At 41.2% G+C, this 20,144-nt stretch overlaps 1 protein-coding gene and 1 long non-coding RNA gene across 3 annotated transcripts in view; one reads left to right on the top strand and one right to left on the bottom strand.

Annotated features, from left to right (window-relative positions):
* Positions 1–20,144, bottom strand: part of LOC116045758 (glycine receptor subunit alpha-3-like) — an 83,458-nt gene that overhangs the window by 33,537 nt on the left and 29,777 nt on the right. For both annotated transcript variants that reach the window (XM_031293606.2, XM_036000628.1), the window contains exon 3: positions 9,503–9,570. In XM_031293606.2, coding sequence (XP_031149466.1) covers positions 9,503–9,570 — 68 coding nt within the window. The remainder of the gene's footprint in view (positions 1–9,502; positions 9,571–20,144) is intronic.
* Positions 3,092–16,561, top strand: LOC118494937. The gene is made up of 3 exons (XR_004897136.1): positions 3,092–3,106; positions 3,441–3,445; positions 16,441–16,561. It is a non-coding gene; the product is annotated as an uncharacterized LOC118494937 (long non-coding RNA).

Genomic DNA, 20,144 nt, shown 5'->3' with positions numbered 1-20,144 from the left:
CAATCTTTGGCCACCCTCTTTTGAAGCGGTTCTTGCAGGGGGTCAGGCAACAACGCCCAGTGGTTCGTGGGAACTGCCATTGGTGCTCGAGGCTTTGGCGAAGGATCCCTTCGAGCACCTGGAGCGTTCCTCACTGAAAGTGCTGCCGTTCAGGGCCACCTTGTTGCTTGCACTAACTTCGGCTAAGAGAGTGAGTGAACTGACCGCCCTGTTGGTGCACCCCAGGTGCTTGTTGCTCTGTGATGACTGCAGTACAGCCACTATCAGACTGAATGCCTCCTTTGTTCCCAAGAACTTAAAGAGTTCCTTAAGGTCGAGGTTATACAGCTGGTTATACAGGTGTCTTTTGTCACCCACACCATGCGGGGGATTGGGAGGCAAGATTGCATCTGATCTGTCCAGTTTGTGCGTTGGCATGTTATGTGTCTTGTACGGCGTCATGGTCTACGCCTTGTCCAATCATACGGTTCTACATCTTAGGACATGCCGGGCTCCTTTTTTAGGGTCTGTGCTTGCTGGAACAACACAGGACTGGTGAAAAGGGATGGGTGTGTGTCAGTTGAGTTACATCTGGCCACCCTCTGGGCGTTATACACTTACATGCTCCTGTGCTCCTTCATGACCTGGGGGATGTCGTGTGCAGAGTGTCTGCATGTACCTTGACCCCTGCAAGGTCAGGTCGTGGCTCTACTCAGTTCAGTTGCTTACTACCTGGGTGAGCAGGGACCCCCTTACTTCTCGGCCGTGGCGGCGTGGGTTTTTCAGAAGTAGTCGAGTAATTATCCAGTACTTACTAAAATACGTATAGTAGTCATTTCTCATTTACTCTAAAAATACTAATTGTTACTCCCTTGGTCCGCTGTACTTACATTCAAGTACCAGTAGGAACCGGTACATACTGATTCATATGACGATATTACACTTTAAGTTAAGAGGATTTACCCAATACGTGTCGGATGATTACCCTTGAATACGCTTCAGGGCTGTATTATAAAGTGTTACCGTAATAATATTAATAATATATTATCCATACTGACAGCAACAATTCAATCTGTCTAGTATATAAAAGGAGATTTTTCTCACATTATTATCTACATCCTTGCTGTAAATAATATGTCAGCTAAAATGATATCTGGCTACAGTTCTACTTCCTGTCATGTGTTGTTTATGTGTGGATAATATTACATTGCACTCTCTTGTGTGTTAAAGGAAAAGAGGAGTGGTACAATGAAAAGACAGATGGTGAGAAGAGAAAATGTCTTAATCCTTATGTGACATATGGCCCATGTATACGTATCTCTCAGTCTGTTTTATTACGACCCCTCACCCTGTACAGTCCTCAATCTCACTGCCTGGACTTGAATTCCCTTCATTGGCCATCTGATCAGATCCTTCTCTCAGTTTTAATATCACTCAGCAGAAGAGGACCTTTAAAGGTGCAATGCGTAACACCTGGTCAAATAGGGGACAGCATTTTACCTTCTACCACCAATCAGTAGTAACCCACATTTGAACAAAAATAAATGTCTGCAGCAATACCCAGAGCTCTTTTACCATAAATAAGTTAGTTCCCAGTTTTCTTCTTCTGTTGATTTATTGGTCATTCTAGTCAAAGGTGCGTTCACCTTGGCCCATGCAGTGAAATGTGAGACAAGCCGGAGCGCTTGTTCGTCTCTGCAGGTGGGGATTATGCATTCCACAATAATTGTGAAACCTACAGGGAGCCAGTAAAGGAAGGCCAGTACGGGGAGATGTGCTCTTGCCTATGTGTTCCTGTTAAAAGACGAGCTGCAGCGTCCTGGACCAACTACAAGCATGAGAGAGGCCTGGTTTACACCACCATGAAGGGCATTACAGTAGTCAAGACTGGTCAAAATAAAAGCATGTATAACCCTTTCAAAATTACTAAACAATAAAAAAGGCTTGACCTTAGATAAGAGCAGTTGGAAAAAGCTTGATTTTATTACAGTTTATCTGCTTAACCAATTTAAAATCACTATCCATTTTCACACTCACAGTAGACCTAATATATGGTTCCAGGGAACACAGGTCCATATGAATGGCATTACAGGCACCACCTGGTTAAAAAATCTGGACTTTAGTTTTGCTTTCATTAAAGCTTAAAACATGTAATGCAATCCAAGCTTTAATGTCTTCGAGACATTTCAACAGTGGCTTTAAGGAGTTTGCATCTTTCCATTTCAAAGGCAGGTAGATTTGAGTGTCGTCAGCGTACAGGTGGAATAAGATGCCATACTTTTTGAGGATGGACCATAGGGGGAGCATATAAATGGAAAAGGGGATTGGCCCGAGAATAGAACCCTGAGGAACTTTGCAAGGGAGAGGCGCTAAGGAGGATGCAGAGTCACCAAGGCTGACAGAAAAACAACTGTCAGACAAGTAAGATCTGAACCATTCCAGAGCAGTACCTTTAATGCCAACACAGTGCTCCAGATGAACGATCAGGATAGTATGGTCTACTGAGAGATCTAAAAGCATAAGAATGGCAGAATCCCCAGAGTTGGTGGCTAATAAGAGATCATTAAAAACCCTTAAAAGTGCAGAAGGGCTTTTAAAACCAGACTGGAACAACTCCAAAATGTGATGTGTTTCTAAAAAAGACAATTGAGTAAGAACAGCTTTTTCTAAATGTTTTGCAAGAAACGGCAGTTTAGAAATAGGTCTAAAATTTGCCAGGACTGATGTGTCCAGGTTGGATTTTTTAATTAAAGGTTGAACGACTGCATGCTTGAATGTTGCCGGTACAACACCTGAAGCAAGACTGCTGTTTAGACACTGGCACAAACTGGTTAAAAACAGCAGAGCAGGGGGCCATGTTGGTTTGGTCATATAAAGACCACAAAAAAAAAAAAAAACTAGGATCACAGGACTAAATGACTACAGACCCATTGCTCTGACCTCTGTGATTATGAAGTCTTTTGAGCACCTTGTTCTGGCTCACCTAAAAACCCTATCCTACCCACTCCTGGACCCCCTGCAGTTCACCTACAGAGCCAACAGGTCTGTAGAGGGCGCAGTCAACATGGCTCATCATTTCATCCTTCGGCACCTGGACTCCTCAGGATCCTACGCCAGGATCCTGTTTGTGGACTTGTGCCTTCAACACCATCCTCCCTGCTCTACTACAGGACAAGCTGACCCAGCTCGGACGACACCACTCTCATTGGACTCATCTCTGGTGGGGATGAGTCTGCCTAGAGGTGGGAGATTGACCACCTGGTGACCTGGTGCGGTCAGAACTACCTGGAGCTAAACCCTCTGAAGACAGTGGAGATGAATGTGGACTTTAGAAAGGACACAGCTACACCTGCCCCTATCACCCTGGGTGACTCCACAGTCAACATCGTGGAGTCCTTCCGCTTCCTGGGCTCCATGAGCACCAAGGAACTCAAGTGGGAGCCATCAAAAAAGCCCAGGAGTGAATGTACTTCCTGCAGCAGCTGAAGAAGCTCAACCTGCCAATGACAATGATGGTGCCCTTCTACACTGCCATCAGAGTCCATCCTCACCTGCTTCATCACCATCTGCAATCTCCCATCTCTCCAGGACCTGTACACCCCTCCAGGACGCTGAGGCGGGCAAGAAAGATTGTGGCCGATCCCTCTCAACACAACGACACAACACTGTTTGAACCCCTCTTCCTCTCTGCAGTCAGCCTCATTAACAAGGCCCCACTGACATTGACTCTGAATCCTACATCCTGGACTATATACCATTCTATTAATCCTGAACTTTTGCACATCCAACAACGTTTTTGCACATTCTACACTAATCCATACAGCTTATTTTTTCTTAATGTTCAAAAGTTAAATGTATCTGTTATTTGTTTCAGTATTTATTGTTTGTTTATTTCATATTAATGTTTAATATTTATATGTATATGTTATTTGTTTCTGTATTTATGGTGTTTATTTTAATTTTTAATATGTTTATGTATGCACCAACAACCAAGGCAAATTCCTTGTAAGTGCTACTTGGTAATAAATCATTTTCTGATTCTGACAAAGCAGGCACAGAACCCTTTTATAACAGGTTGTAAAGTTTCTTTACAGTTCTTTTCAACAAAAAGCCTTTCATCTTTTACCATTTATTATAAAAGTAAAAGACATCAGTGATATTCTGTAGTGCAAAAAAAATATATAAATATAGCCTCAAACGCAGATACATCAAGCCAGACTCCATTTAAAAAAGCAATACTTTTAGCGTGTATAGAGCCAACATATTTTCATATGTAAATCGGTAACTATGTGTTTATTTCAACCAAAACTAGAGTTGTGATGGTAGGAAAAGTGGAAAGATGACCCAGAACAGTTTTTCATAGTTTTATTTTGTTGTGTTGCTGTCGACTTTGAATGAAGTGAATTTTACAATGCTAAAATTACTGTTTATTTACATGGAGCCTAATGGGTTTAGCCAATGCAATTTTGCAGATGTTTTTATGTTTAAATTAAGGATCTTACTCTTTAACAGAAAGGTCGCCCTCCTTAGAAATCCTTTCCATAATGTTGTCAGACACTTAGGCCACGTCCACACGTACCAAAACAATCTTTTTTTCCCCGTCTTCCCTGGAACCGTGTCAAAAAAAAATGTGCGTCCAAACGGATCCATTTGTAAAAGACTCAAGACGCTACTTCATATTCCAGGCCTATAGGTGGCGCTGTTTCTGCTACAGAAATTCACCAAAAACGGAGAAGAAGAGCATAGTCTTCAGTCACTCCCGATCATAACATGATAGACTATAATAACTTTCACCACTGCTCATTTTATAAAGGCCGCCGCAAGAAAACGTGTCTTTGTTTATGTTGGAGCCATTTCATTGGCAATCAGCGTGTGACGCTGGGGGTGGAAAAGTTTATTTAAATGTGGCCTAATTGGTTCAGCTGTGTGTTTTTTTTACCGTGGTTACGTGTATGATAACATGGTAAGAAGAATTATTATTTTGTTTGATTATTTTGCTGTTTACTTAAAATATTGGCTTGTCATATCCAACTTTAAGTTTGAACTCTTGGACAAGTTATTCATTGGTAATTGTTTTTACAAAAATACACGTATCTACACCGATGCCACGCGTTATGTATTACCGACCAAAACAAAAGGAACAAATGTGCGCCAACACTTTACATTGTATAATGTGCTGTTGGATTGGTTTTTATTTTGCAATTCTGTCTGCTATCGGACATGATTGCAGCGCGCTAGCTTAGCTAAATTACTATAATCTGTTCAAGGAGTTGATAAGCAGACAGATTAACTAGCTAGTTGATAAGTTGTCTACTTCCACTTTATAAACAGCTAACCATAGCAGCTAACTTTAAAGTTACATCCCTGCTGGAGCGTCAGCTACTTTAGCGATGTTTAACGTTAGCTACATAACGTTAGCGGTCGAGGGGTGTGGCAATGACATCATCGATATGCACATACAGTATGTGGCTTCGCCGTCCAAACGAAGCCAAAAGGAAGCCGTTTTCGAATTTTTTCACCCTGGGACAAGGTTTCAAAAAAGTGCGTTTTCAGGCAGTGCGTTTACAGGATTTGTTTGGACGATCAGCCCAAACGATGCAAAACGTGCGATTGCATCAAAAAGCGTCTCCGTGTGGATGGCCCCATAGATTATTAATCTGAGCCTGTCAGTGGCAAAATGAGCACTTTTGTGAAAGTAAATACAAGCTGCACAATTGGCCTATTAACTTGCTGACGACTGCAGCGATCTTGCTTAATACTGGACCAATTTCAAAGATTGATGTTCCTATCAGTCACTTAGACACAAAAACATAGGAAAATAGGGGGCAGGTTGAAAAAAATGTTAGTTACCCTTTAAAGCTGTGATCAAATGCAATATGATATATTCTTGAAAATATACCACATGCATAAGAACGTCTTTAATATAACAAGTTTAATTTTATTAAATACAATAGAAGTGCAGAAATATTATGTTTTAATGTTACTTTAGCACTCCGTAGAGGGGAAATGTTTTTGAAAATCTAACAAAACAAAAGATACCATCTAATGCTAAGCTTATGCTAAAGCTAAAACTAGCAAAGCAACTAAACAAACAACAATAAAATCAATAAAAAGCAAGTCTAAAGTAGTGAGTTTTTAAAAGGGACTTAAAAGAAGACAGTGTGTTGGCCTCCATGATCTCTTCCGGTAGGTTGTTCCACAACTGGGGGGCCCAAGCGGAAAAGACCCGATCACCTTTAGTGTTGAGTTTTCATTTCAGTTCATTACAATTTTAAAATCCACTCTAAAATGGACTGGGAGCCAATGGAGTGATTCTGAAATCAGTGTTATGTGTTCTCTCCTGTTGGACCTGGTAATGAGACAGATCTGGAGAGAGGGACTTCTACAGGCGGTATAGGAGCTGTTCTCATTCTACACACGGGAGGTACTGCTGCCCTTTTGTGTCTTTTCTCCATGAGCTCCAACTTTAAGCATGCAAACTAAACATAATGCAAGCTCGCTTAAAGAACAAACTAAAACAAAAGGGTGCACTCAGGTTAACACGGAGTAAAAACTACACTGCCCGGGTCTTTCTGTTTTCTATGTTATTTTTCATATTGGGATTTCTCTGTATTGATGTGAATTTAATCCTGCATTCAGTTGAAACTGAGATACTGAGTTTGTGTTGTTTCTCATCATATAGCCTACTGTACAGCTTAATTCATATATTTTGAGCAGTAAGTTACAGCAGTAACATTACATTTGGTTATTAAACCAGGAATGTTCTCTTAGCCTGTCATTAGTTATTAAAGTGATAACGAGAGTCATAGCTTACCCTAGACAGATTGATTATACAATGAGATGTCTCTTTCACCATTTTAAGTGATGTAAATGGTAAGTATGGAGTTTAAGGGTGTAACACTGATTACTGTGATAAATAAAGTGTTTTTTCATATTACAAGCCTATGGTTAGAGGGTTACACTAATTTAAAAAATAACATGAAAATGACAATTATAATTATATTATTATTATTATTATATAATAAATTCTGAAATTTGTCATGACAGCTCTTGCAAACAAACCGACACCCATACATACGTGCGCACACACACACACACACACACACACACACACACACACACACACACACACACACACACACACAGCATATCTGCCAGAGAAGTCCCAGTGGTGCAGAAAGCACTTAGATATGTCACTTCAATCATCCCTCCATCTTTAGAGAAGGCTTGACAGATCACTCTGCTAGCAGCAATCACTACCAACTTACACACACACAGAAATCTATCTATCTATCTATCTATCTATCTATCTATCAATCAATGTTGTCAACCAGTTTTGGTTTAAGAAGCTAATCACTTATTTTGGAATTGGCTGCCATAGCAACTCTTGCTTTAAGCGAACAAGAGTGAGAACATGTTCCCAGGAGGCGTGGCTGGTTATCAGAGTAGCATGTTAGCAGAACGGCACGTTAGCAGAGCGGCAGCTTGCATGCACAAGGCGTCACAATCGCTGTAGTTCTATGTAAAGCATAAAAATACACTTTGTAGACCTGTGTAGACAGATGCATTGGAATTGCTTCTGTCAGATGCACTTGAGACAGACGACTTCATGAGCAGTTGATCAACCAAATATGTATAAAAATACACATTTCAAAGCTTTTTTCCTCTGGGCTGCATGTGTATGTTTAATCAGTCTCTTACATTCTGCATTATCTGTGCATTGAGCTGTGATATAGGCTACATGCTTTTTACGACAGTGACAAATCCAACAAAATATTTCAATTACATTTGGTGGCCAAGAAATGATTGATAATTATGCATTATATTGGTATTTTAAGTGGAAATAAACAACAACAATGAAATCATTCCTGTGTAACTTTTTGTCTTTGTTGATGATTATTATGGGTGGATGACATCCTGGAAGGAATCACTGCTTCTTTTAATCCACCAGTATCTTGGAAGTGCATCCTGTACATTTCCACACAGCCTATATATAGAGGCGTACTACTCGATCCAGGGGGCCAGGGTTCGACTCTGACCTGCGGCCCTTTGCTGCATGTCATTCCCCCTCTTCCTACCTTTCATGTCTTCAGCTGTCCTGTCAAAAATAAATACTGAAAATGCCCAGAAAATATAATCTTTAACAAAAAACGTGTGTGTATAATATTGATGTACAAAGCAGCTTGTGTGCAGCATGAATTACTTCATGTCAGAGTCACTAAATGTCTTCACTGCACTGTGTGTCTGTCTCTTCACATTTCTGTCTCCGTGTGTCTCCCCCTGTCACTATCTCTCCTTGTCAGTGTGTCATCTGGTCTGGCCACAGTTTGAAGATTTTCTTTCTTCCTCATGCAAACTATTTGCCCTTCTGGCAGGTGATAATAGTGATAGATTAAAAAAATAGATGAGTGGCCCTGGCCATACATGCTACATTTCAAAGAAATGCATCAATAATAATATTAATCATTTAACCCTCTGGGGTAGAGGATTAGAATACATTTGCCATGTATATGTAATAATGGTGGACAACAGACGTTATCTTTCTTACCGTAAGTGCAACAAAATCTTTGTGAGTAAAAAGCCAATACTTATCAATACTTACTTTTCAACAGGCATAAACATGTAGGAAGTCATATTTCAATCTGCTCTGTCTGCATTCAAACTTGACCCTACCCACCTAAACCTCCTTTAAATCTCGGGAAGATGTGAAAAGCTCAGAGGCTTGATAAGGATTGACAAAGTAACCACTCAAAGCTTTTGAAGTTTGACTTTTTTTGGGCATAAAGCTATCTGCCTTCAACTAACTTCTTCATGGTTTTAAAACGCAAATGAGAGCAAAGGTGAGTATTGCTATTCTCAATCAGAATCATTTCAAATGTCAAACTTTTACATATCATTAACTAAAGTGTGAATTGGGCTCCTACAGTAGAATAAGATAAGATAAAGCACATATCAATCCTGGTCATATTCCCACTGGTCAAAGTATATACTGCACTCTTCATTTCTATATAAACTCAGGAAGAATCTCCCCCCTATGCAAAAAACAAGGGAGCAGTGAATAAAGCTGCCCTAAAAGGTCCACAGTCTGATATACCGATGTCTGGCCTGACTGACTCATGACAGCATCCTGTCAGTGCACTGAGCCCTCTACACCCAACTCAAGACTGATTTCTTTAATAGACAGGTTTTAGCATGTGGCCATGAGGACAAGTGCATCTAATTTAAATACAGGTTTGTCTTAAAACAAGCTGCAAAGGGCACAAATGCTCATAAATACCAAAACCAATGGTACTTACTGTTCACCTTTAATGCACATAACATTGCAATGTTAAGTGTGCCTCCAATGATTCATTTTGGTGTTATATTAACCCTTGTGTTGTCTTCCTGTCGACCATGCAACTTTTTGTTTTTCTGGGTCAAAATAAAAATAAAAAAAACACGTTTTGGTCGTCTTTTTCGACACTTTTGCCGCTTTCCCCCCCTTAGCTAACTTCTTCCCATCACAAGACCTTTATTAACGTACCATGGTGGTTTCAGCAATGGAGCCAAAGCTGTTGATGAAGATGTTACAGGAAACGTTGACTGGAGGACCTGCAGAGGAAGAGAGACACAATGATAACAGTAGATGGATATGATGTAAATAATACTATTGTAGCATGATCGCCTTAACTGGTACCAACACATGAAAGGAAAGAAGAATAAGCCTAACACGAGGGGCACCAAGAATATGAATAGCAAACACAAACTAGCATCAAATTCACCTTGGAGCACCACCCTTCCAAAAGGGAAAAATTTAAGTTAATTCATTCATTCAGTCTCAATTCCGGAGTTCTGGTGAGCGGGATCCTTCATACACATAAACCACATTATCAATGGATGGGGGCGGCGGGGGGAGGGGGGCGTAGGTTTTTTTGCAGCCAAGATTCACGGAGATTACACAGAAAGTGTTTCCAGTACCAAGTCACAGCATTAGATATATCCTTAGTACAGTAGGTATCCAATCCATAATGCAGGTAAATAAAATAAAACACGATCCCGCCTTGCCTCCTCCCATAAATTAATATGCAAATGACTATACATGTGCCCCTGACATCATTCTTTGTCCAATCACAACAGCTAATCCTGCTGCAAATCATCACCAACTGTGAGAAAATATTGCCAAATGTTCAGGTTCTGAAATAGAACTCTGAAATTTGCCACACTACTTCTACCATGAGATCAAAAATGTTTCATTTATTCTCATGAACATTGGATATTTATTAAGCAAGAGTTTGCAGTAGTTGTTTGCAGTACTGTTTACAGTCAAAACATGTTGATGCACTGCAGGCTCAATATTTGTCAATTGAGCAAGAACTGTGGGAGGAGTTAGGTTTAATTATTTTGATTGAGTGATTGACTGTATAATAATTCCTGCCAGCTCGAAGCATTCAAGCATTTCTGCTAAGTCAAGGCTCTAGAGTGCGACCAATTTCGTCGCATATGCGACCAAAATTTGTAAGGGTGCGACTAAGATTTTTCCTAGGTCGCACCGGTGCACCTAACGTCCTCGCATCCGCTGCCTCTCCACTAACGAGGCGACGTCGTTTATATCGATATGGTTTAATGTTGCGTTACGTGACTCATTTCTTCTGTAAAGCCGTGCCTGTGTTTGGATCTCTGCTCTTACTCTCCACGCAACCCCACCCCCAATCACTCACACACGGCCCACCTGCGACATGCAGACAGGCACAGCGCCGCCGGTCCACACTGCTGACATTTGTCTACAGTTGTAATTGTTATTAACACAGCTATATATTGTTAAGTATGAGAAGGAAACCTGTATTGGTACCAGTGTTTCCGCTGGTAACTCTCTGTTATTGCGGCCGCCACGGCGAAAAACACAGAAGAAGTTATTGAATGGAACTAACTTCAGTTCGTTGAGTAATAGCGTGTGAGACGGAGCCTGCTGGACCTGGGCGAGAGATGTGACCCATGGCCACATTATCATAGTTCATAAAAATGCAGCGCAGCCAGGGACGATACAGACATTTCATACACAAGACGTATGTAACGCCGCTGACCCGCCAAAGCGCATTCGACCCGTGCTGGACCGTACTCTGTGAGTAGCATACCTCAGTCCATCGTACTCCCCCTCTCTCCCTATATGAGCTACTGGGCTATCCGGGTCTGTTATTGTTGTTGAAAACAAGTGAAGGAGCTTTCTCAGAGATATATTTTTTTATATATATATCCCAGGCTATTTATTTCAGATAATTTACATGTGTTGCAGCTGTATATTTTCAAATTGGACAGGAATCCCTGTCTTTGCATTTTATTTTAATCACATCTGTTTTAATAAAAGAGCTTGTGAAAAATGACTTAAAACTGAACATTTAGCCCACTTTGTAAAAATATATATATTAGAGATAGAGATATATATTGTGTATCGCCATTCAGCCGAAAAATACAGAGATATGATTTTTAGTCCTGGACTAGTGGAAGATCTGATAAGAATCAGTGTGGAGGGGCCCAGTTTGGAGAATTTTGATGCTAGGGAGTGTGGCAAGCTGGTTTAGCCAAGGCCAAAGGGGAAGAAGGCCAGATTACAGGTGTTGGCCATCTGAGGGGCATTTGACAGCAAGTTTGAGTACAGTATAATTGTGCTTCAAATAAAAAAAAATGTACCAACTACTTATTCTTGTTTAAAATAATTGACATAATATATATATGAATGTATATGGAGCGTGATAAAAAGGTGACCTTGAAATTGTGGCGTTAATGGCGACGCAAGGAAAAATTTGGGTGCACCTAAATTTTGTGCTGGTGCACCTAAATTAAAAAATTTAGGCGCACCAGTGCGACCAAGGCAAAAAGTTAGTCTGGAGCCCTGTAAGTTGGGCCGACATTTTGGTGAACGTTGGAAAGTGCTAGCGTGTACGACTCATTTGATATACATTTTCACAGATTTCAACTTTAGACAGTTGCTGTAGAGCCACAATAAGGAAACTGATTCAAAGAAAGATTCAGTTGTCAAGACAAAATTCTGAGAATGTGTACTTCATCTAAAACTCTAAATTTATTTTTACAAAGATTGAGCTCTGTAAGTGACAAAACTGATGTTTAAAGATGCTTTATTCCCATTAACTGCAATAACTTTCATGAGGATAGGATTCAAAATATTGCCAAATATACTGTTTACAGTCAAAACATGTTGATGCACTGCAGGCTCAATATTTGTCAATTGAGCAAGAACTGTGGGAGGAGTTAGGTTTAATTATTTTTGATTGAGTGATTGACTGGATAATAATTCCTGCCAGCTCCAAGTTACTTAAAAATTGCATGCCTCCTGAGATATAAACAGTGTCGGTGCTATGGTGGGGCATTCGAGGGCCGTGCCCCCCTCTAGCGGTCATTGATGCCCTTCCTACCACAGGCAAAAGGACAAAAAAAATCCCTTTTAGTTATTATTTTAATATTAAATCTGCAAACTGTAACTTCAATTAAATCAAATGAAATTAACGGGGAGAACGCATCATTTTAGTTGTGCATGCATAGCAGGTTACTAGGCTTGGTCAATGCTCAAGTTTACTCAGCGGCCCTCAAATGCCTCACCATAGCGCCGACATTGGTTGAGCTGCAGCGCTTACAGTTGTTGGTTGGAATCGAAAAGAATAGAACTAACAGTTTGGCCGTCCTCATAGGCAGTTAGCCTAATTATCGACAAAAAATGGATTTACAAAAATGGCTTAGACCTCCTCCTCTTCAGCCTCTTCCAGCAGCAGACTCTGACAATCCGGCCACTAGGGTTGGGTACCGAAACCCGGTTACACTATGGAACCGGTTCCTACGCAAACGGTAGTATTTGGACCGGATTAGAACGCAAATTTTGGTTCCTCATTTCGGTTCCGACTGAAATATTTTCCCTCTGTCGCTCCAGACAGCGGCAGACTCTTTTTTCTTTCTCCCTTTTGCCCGCTCACGACTCGCGGTGTGAAGCGCGTGTCCGCGCTATTCCCCCGACGTGCTCTCTACAATCACAGCTGATAGACGGCTTTTTGTACACGCTCCGAAACGGGCATAAAAATATCACACTTTCTCTGTAGTCTACCGTTAGCTAGCTATCGTAAGTGTAGGCTACTTTTTAAATGGCATATTTTCCCTCTGGGCTCACCAAAACGGACGTAAAGGCATATTAACCATTCACTGCACGTGATCACTAGTAAACATATTACGCTCTGCTAGTCAATTGTTCAGGACAAGACCCTGTAGCCTGGTGGTATTGTCTGCCCTTTCAAACTCATACCTGTGTGTACAGGCCTCTTGGACACCACCTGAGAGAGTTTTCTCCTGTGTAGGACATGACATAAGTCAGGAGAGGTGTAGTATCTCACCAGAGAAGGCAAATATGGTCATTTTTCTGCAAAAGAACTGCTAAAGTCTGAAGCTGGTTGGCATACCAACTCAACAACATTTATTTAGTTCTTACTTGTTAATAGTGTAACTGTTATTTGTTAAATTATTGTAGTTATGTGTTAGGTATTGTAATTTCCCCTTGCGGGATTAATAAAGTATACATTAGTATTATTATTATTTTTATTATTAGGTGATTTAGGTTTACTTATTATATATTAAAGTACTTTAAAACGTTAATATATTGTTAAATTTAAATAATTTTCAATTTAAAAAAAACTCCTTAAAAGAGCCTTTCTTTGATGTCATTTATCAGTTTTTCAAGAATCGGTTTAGGAAACGGTATCGTTTTAAAAGTACCGGTTTAGTATCGGAATCGTAAAAATCCAAACGGTACCCAACTCTACCGGCCACCACCACCAGTACAGCCACGGTCTCTGAGAGCTGACCTGGCCCTTCGGCTAATGCTAGCTTCGGACAACCGCCAGCGGACATAACGGACCTATTATGACGGACAAATTATTGAAGACTCAGCGATTCCATTCTACAAAGGCAAAGTAGGAGACTAGTCTTTATATCCTTGTCTATGTTCCAAATCACATTGATTGCAGCCTATGTTAAAGAGCCCTCTCACCAATCTGAGTTTAAAAATGGTCAGTAGTGGGAACCGGATAACCGCAAACTCATATAGCCTCGTCTTTGTTGCTTTCATGATTTCATTTTAAAAGTTTCCTATATTAAAAAGGAGATACACAATGTCAAGCCAGCTGGAATCTGCCACTCTCTTTGTCTCTCTCCTGCATATGGTGCATTCCCAATTAAGTGGAGTAAGTAAAGTTAGATAGATCTGCTACGTGGTGGCATATGGAAATTAACAACAACAACAAAAAACGAAATTTGCTAATGAAATAATAATTAATAATAATAAAGAAAAACCTATTTTGTTTTTGATCAACATTTCTGCTGTGTTGGACTATGTCGCCACTGCGTTAAAATATTTCTCAAACGGCAATGCCCCCCCTGCTGATGACCCAATGCCCCTCCAGTAGATCTGCTCTGGCGCCGACTCTGGATATAAACTTTCCTCAATGAACACGTTGATGTAAGGTTTTTGAAGGTGTGGTGTACGGTATTCACTTTATCACACCGTTGTGATGAAAAGAGTGCTGAGCCAGAAGGCAAAGCTCTCGATCTACCGGTCAATTTTCGTTCCTACCCTCATGACGGCTGAGTCATGACCGAAAGATCTAGATCCAGGGAACAAGCGGCTGAAATGGGTTTCTCAGGAGGATGGCTGGCATCTCCCTTAGAGATAGGGTGAGAAGCTCAGTCATCCTTGAGGAACTCGGAGTAGAGCCGCTGCTCCTTTGTGTCGAAAGGAGCCAGTTGAGGTGGTTTGGGCATCTGGTAAGGAGGTGGAGGTGTTCCAGGCACGTCCAGCTGGGAGGAGGCCTCGGGGAAGACCCAGGACTAGGTGGAGGGTTTATATCTCCACCTTGGCCTGGGAACGCCTCGGGATCCCCCAGTCAGAACTGGTTAATGTGGCTCAGGAATGTGAAGTTTGGGGTCCCCTTCTGGAACTGCTGCCCCTTGCGACCCGACCTCGGATAAGCGGACGACAATGGATGGATGGTGGATGGTATGGCAAAATGCGTTATTTTTATTATAGCGCCCCCTGACGGCAGAAGTGTGTACATTTTTGTGTCCAAGGTCCCTGCATTAGGGTTCCCAGCACCGCTGGTACTGGGAGCCGCTTTGCCTTGCATGATGCAGCTCATGCTTCACGCACACACCATGGCACAGCTGGTAGAATATCAAGCATTGACTTGAATGGCCCGCGGCGCATCCGGAATGCAGCTCAGACGTGCCCGGTGGAAAATAGGGGTAAGGCCCAAGCTAAGGGTCTTTAGATTAGATCTGAAAGTAATCAGCATCTCATGTCTAAGCGCTATTTTGTTCCATATTTGAGCTGCATGAAAGCTAAATGCAGCTTTGGCGTGTTTATGTTTGACTCTGAGAACAGCAAATAATCCAGACCCACCTGACCTGGGAGGTCTGCGAGGTTTGCATTGGGTCACCAGATCTGATAACTATCTTGGATCTAACCATTCAGTGATTGATGGATGAGCAATAGAATTTTGAAGTGAATTCTGTGTGAAACTGGTAGCCAATGGGATGATCTGAGAGCTGGAGTTATATGCGCAGCCTTTTTGGTCCTTGTTACAACCCTGGCAGAAGCATTCTGGATCAGTTCTAGCTGTCTAGTTTTTAGACAGACCCATAAACAGTGCACTGCAGTAGGCTAGCCTGCTAGAGATGTAAGCATGTACACGTTTCTCTAGATCATGTTTCGGTAACAATTCCCTGATCCTGACTGATATTTTCAAAGGTGGAGAGGGGAGATTTTGTTATTGGTTTAATGTGACTGAAATGTAGGTCAGAATCTAGGATAAAACCGATATTTCTAGCGTGATTTGTACTATTTAAGGACAGATTATGAATGTAAGCACAGACTTTGAGTCATTCTTCATTGGCTCCAAAAATAATGTGGTATATTGACATCCTATAACATTCTATACACTTTGACTTAAGAGTTGGTATAAGGAGGATGCATGAACTTTACTCTACATTTACTGAGAACATCTGGAAATTGTTAACATGAGTAGAGGTCCCCCCAAGACAGAAGAGACCTTTTTTGGAGTTGTGCCAGATAACAGGCATTGATTGGCTAGTTACCTGATCCAATGATATACTTACAAAATTACGTCCTATGTTGATACAATGCATAGGATATATACGTTGTTCACACAAAGAAAAGGCAGAACGACTTTTTGGAAGAATTTGGGTTGGTCGTTCTCCAAGCTCTCTGCAGGAGTTTGTAAAATTGATGCTGAATCTTTGCTTGTAATAAACCTTTTTATAATCAAGAACAGTGTCGGCGGATTCCTCTTCATACAGCATCACAGCATTACTATTTAAGACACCACAATAACAACTTCAGTTTTGTCCTCATTGACGGGAAGCTAGCTACTACGCCACTAACATCCAGCCTTTAGTGTGAAGGCACCTCAGAATTGACCCTTCGCTAAGCCACGCCCGAAAACCGCCACAGGCCAATCGTGGCTTATCAACCGTAACTAGGTGCGGGAGGTCTGTCAAGCTTTCAAGCGAGGGAAACATGCCAAAGCGTTGTGCATATGGATTGTGCAAGTCTGATACCCGGTATCCTAAAAGTTTGGACGGGGTGGTGGGATATTTTCCCTTCCCGAAACCTAAAACCCAAGGGGAGAAATGCCGGGCGTGGATCAAGCATTGTGGGAGGCCCCATTCACAACTAAATGTCGACAGGATTAACAAAAACACCTACGTTTGCTCCAAGGTAAATGGGACATTCTAAAATGCTTAACGTGAAAAAGCTTAACGAGGTTTAATGTACCTAAACAACGATCAATGATCACCAAATGTCTCTTTCATATTGCTCCTCATAACCACTGAAAACTGTCAAAAAATCGAACCCAAAGTCCAATTATTATGGACGTTAGTAGGTACATTAAACCACGTTAAGCTTTTTCCTTACAATAGGCTCTAATGAAGCAGAAACGTTTAATGTCAGATAACGTCCATAATAATTGGACTTTGGGTTAGATTTTTTGACAGTTTTCAGTGGTTATGAGGTAGCCCACAACATTCGAGGTCGGGAAGTTCAGTCTGGTCTTGATCCGTTGTGGAGCAATTATGCTCGAACAAGAGCTGTTCAGACCAATCAAATTGTGAGGGCGGGCTTTAAACGATGATGGACAGATAACAAACAGTAACGTCTCTCTCACATACACACACACACACACACACACACACACACACAGCTGATGGTGTCGCTGCGACTCAGCTGTTCAAGTCACAGAGGCTGGTTTTAGAACCTGTTTCAATGGCCAATAGAGAAGTCAGCTGGTAAAATCAGCTAAAAACTATAGAAATAAAATTATCAATAATCCATTTTATTTCTACGTTACAAACAGCTTTACGAAATGGCAGAGTTTTAGACAGAGCGGAGCCTCAACAACCGCCCAAAAGCACGGTAGCGTTAGCTATATGGTGGAGAGAGATAGAGAGAGACTGAAGAGAGGGAGCGCCCAGCAGCGCTAGAACAAAGCCGTGAATCAGAGAAATAAAACGTGTTTTCGCCAATTCATCACTAGAAATGCAACTGTAGCAATCATGTCACTATCACTAACGTTATCCACATTCATATTTACACGAAACAAATGAAATATCCAGCTTCCAAAAAGTCTAAAAATCGTGAGTTAGGACGGAAGTGCATTGTGCAAAGAGTGGTTGCTATGGAGACGAAACACCGTCTCGTCTGTTGACAGTTGAGTTGAGTTCCGTTGCTCTGATTGGTTGTAGGTCTAACCAATGATTGCAGAGGAATTTTCTTTCCTGGTTCGTTTGAAACACACATAGACAGTATATAAACTGGACCAACAGATCCCGTTGCTCTGGACGGAGACCAGTGAAGGATATTAGAAGCACTTTCCCGGGATGGCTGAGCGTTACTGCGCAGCCTCCAACTGAGCTCGAAGACGTAAATGTGACGTGAACAACCTGTCTGAAAGTTGGAAGTCTTCTGGTAGCTGTGCCAAGAGAAATCTCAATCATTCCCAATCTTGCAGAGACGGAGAGCGTAGGTATATGTAAGGAGATAACATGGGCACAGGCTGATTATTGCTAACTAAAATGCTAGTTAACATTAGTAATTAAACTTAAACAGCTAATGTAAGTCCAAACTGCCTGCAAGCTTGTCCTGTACTATATGGTAATTTCTCTACTACGCGACAGTAAGTCGCGTGGTTATGACATAATCGTTAGCCTATTTTTACAAAAACGTCTACTACGGAGCCATAACGTGAGGTACAAGGTAATGGAGCCTTTTATACATTGTCGTGTTTCTTTAGAAATAAACAATGGACAAATAGAGTCTTTACACGCTTCAGATGTAAAGTTATTCACTGTCAAAGTGCCAAAATGAACGGCAGTCAATGGAATGCTAATGGGAGGTGATGGCTTGGTAGCATCAAAATGGCGCCATAGGAGCTACGCGTTCTGGGGAGAGGCTTACCCCCTTGGAAACACGCCCCATAATCACAGCCCAATACACGGGTTTCCTGTTTACAAACATTACAGGGTGCATGCGCATACCAGGGGCAGAAAGCCAGATTGGTGAGCTGGTCCGCTACTGTAACAACCTTAAGTATTGAAGCTTTCCTTATAAGCAGGGCTTAATTTGAGCCGGAACACACCGGAACATGTTCTGGCACCTCCGACGTTGGATCCAGAACCTTTTTTATTGGATCCGGCACCTCCTATGTCACTATGAAAAATGAATCGCCTAAATGAAAAAAAATAAACTACTGTTTGTGTAGTGTTCAATGTTGTTATCTGTCTTGTTAGTCTTTACTCCCCATTGGAGTTCCACAAAAGTCTTGTGTTTGCATTTTCAATGCGTTTTGAGGTGAATTTTCAGGGTAAGACAGAGGGGGGAGAGGGACGGAGGGAGGGGATCGGCACTTCAACAGCGCGGCGCTGCACTTCAAGTGACACAAGCGCTTGTGCTTGTTGAGACTGCTGTTATAGCCTCGTTTCACTCAGGGGAAAAATGTCAAAAAAGACAACAAAGTTTGCTTAACTTTTTCAAATACGCTGCCCAGTCGGATCCCAAACAAGCAAAAATCGTTTCTGCCGATCAAGAATGTGGAGACCACGGTGGGTTTTTTGTTTTAATTGTCCGATGGATAATTGCTGCTTGTGAAAACAATCGTTGCAGTGTATTTTAAATTTTTTTTACATTTCACATCGATGCAGTGCACGTTCTGAAATAAAAATAAACATTGCCCTAATGTACACACAGTGTTGTTTAAGCTTTTTTAGTCAGAGTCAGAGAAGCTACGTAGGCAGGTGTAATTTCTTTTTTTTAGTTCCGTTACCTCCAACCCCCGTTTTGAGTCGCCGGATCCACGCCCCCTCTGCGCTCCAGGACCTCCCACTTTACAAATTAAGCACAGTTTATAAGATAAGATAAGATAGATAAGATAGACTTTATTAATCCCACACTGGGGAAATTCCTGTGTTACAGCAGCTCAAAAGAAAAAAGAAAAAACAATGTACACACATCAGAATAACACAAATACACATTAAGTAGACATAAGAGAAAAATATATAAATATATATACATAAAGTATATGAACAAGAAAATTGAATCAGTTATAATACTAATAGTAATAAAAAAAGACATTTTTATGTTTGTATATAACTGCTGACTCAATAAAACATGATTTTAGTTGGATCTGTTTGTCTGTCTTTAATTTTGCAGTGTTACTGTGATATATATGTATGGCTATAATTATCATTTTAAGCTAATGTAATAGCCAATGTTAGCAGGAGGGTTACCCCTGAGTGTACCCCTATGGTTGGTGTATGCCTTAAAATAATGGCCAGGATTTCCGGGAAAAGATACGATATGTGTGTTTTTAGCAGTAGAGGTTGATTGTGGACGAGAGGGGGCGACAACACTGTCGTGGTTAGCTCGCCGAAACTCTACTGCCACTGTCTCGGCAATGTTAGCTAATGTCCGCTAGCATACGTACAGGCTAACTATAGCCAGTTAGCTTTGTGTGTAACGTAATAAAACCCCGCCCATCTCGTAGGAGCGAAGCTTAATATTCCATTCAATAAAATTATGGTACAAAAGGAGCACTAACGCCACAGGTCTTATGTTGACA

The sequence above is a fragment of the Sander lucioperca genome, chromosome 4, assembly GCF_008315115.2.
Source record: "Sander lucioperca isolate FBNREF2018 chromosome 4, SLUC_FBN_1.2, whole genome shotgun sequence".
Lineage (NCBI taxonomy): Eukaryota > Metazoa > Chordata > Actinopteri > Perciformes > Percidae > Sander > Sander lucioperca.
Note: the sequence above shows the minus strand (reverse complement) of the source record. Positions and strands in the feature narration are given on the sequence as shown.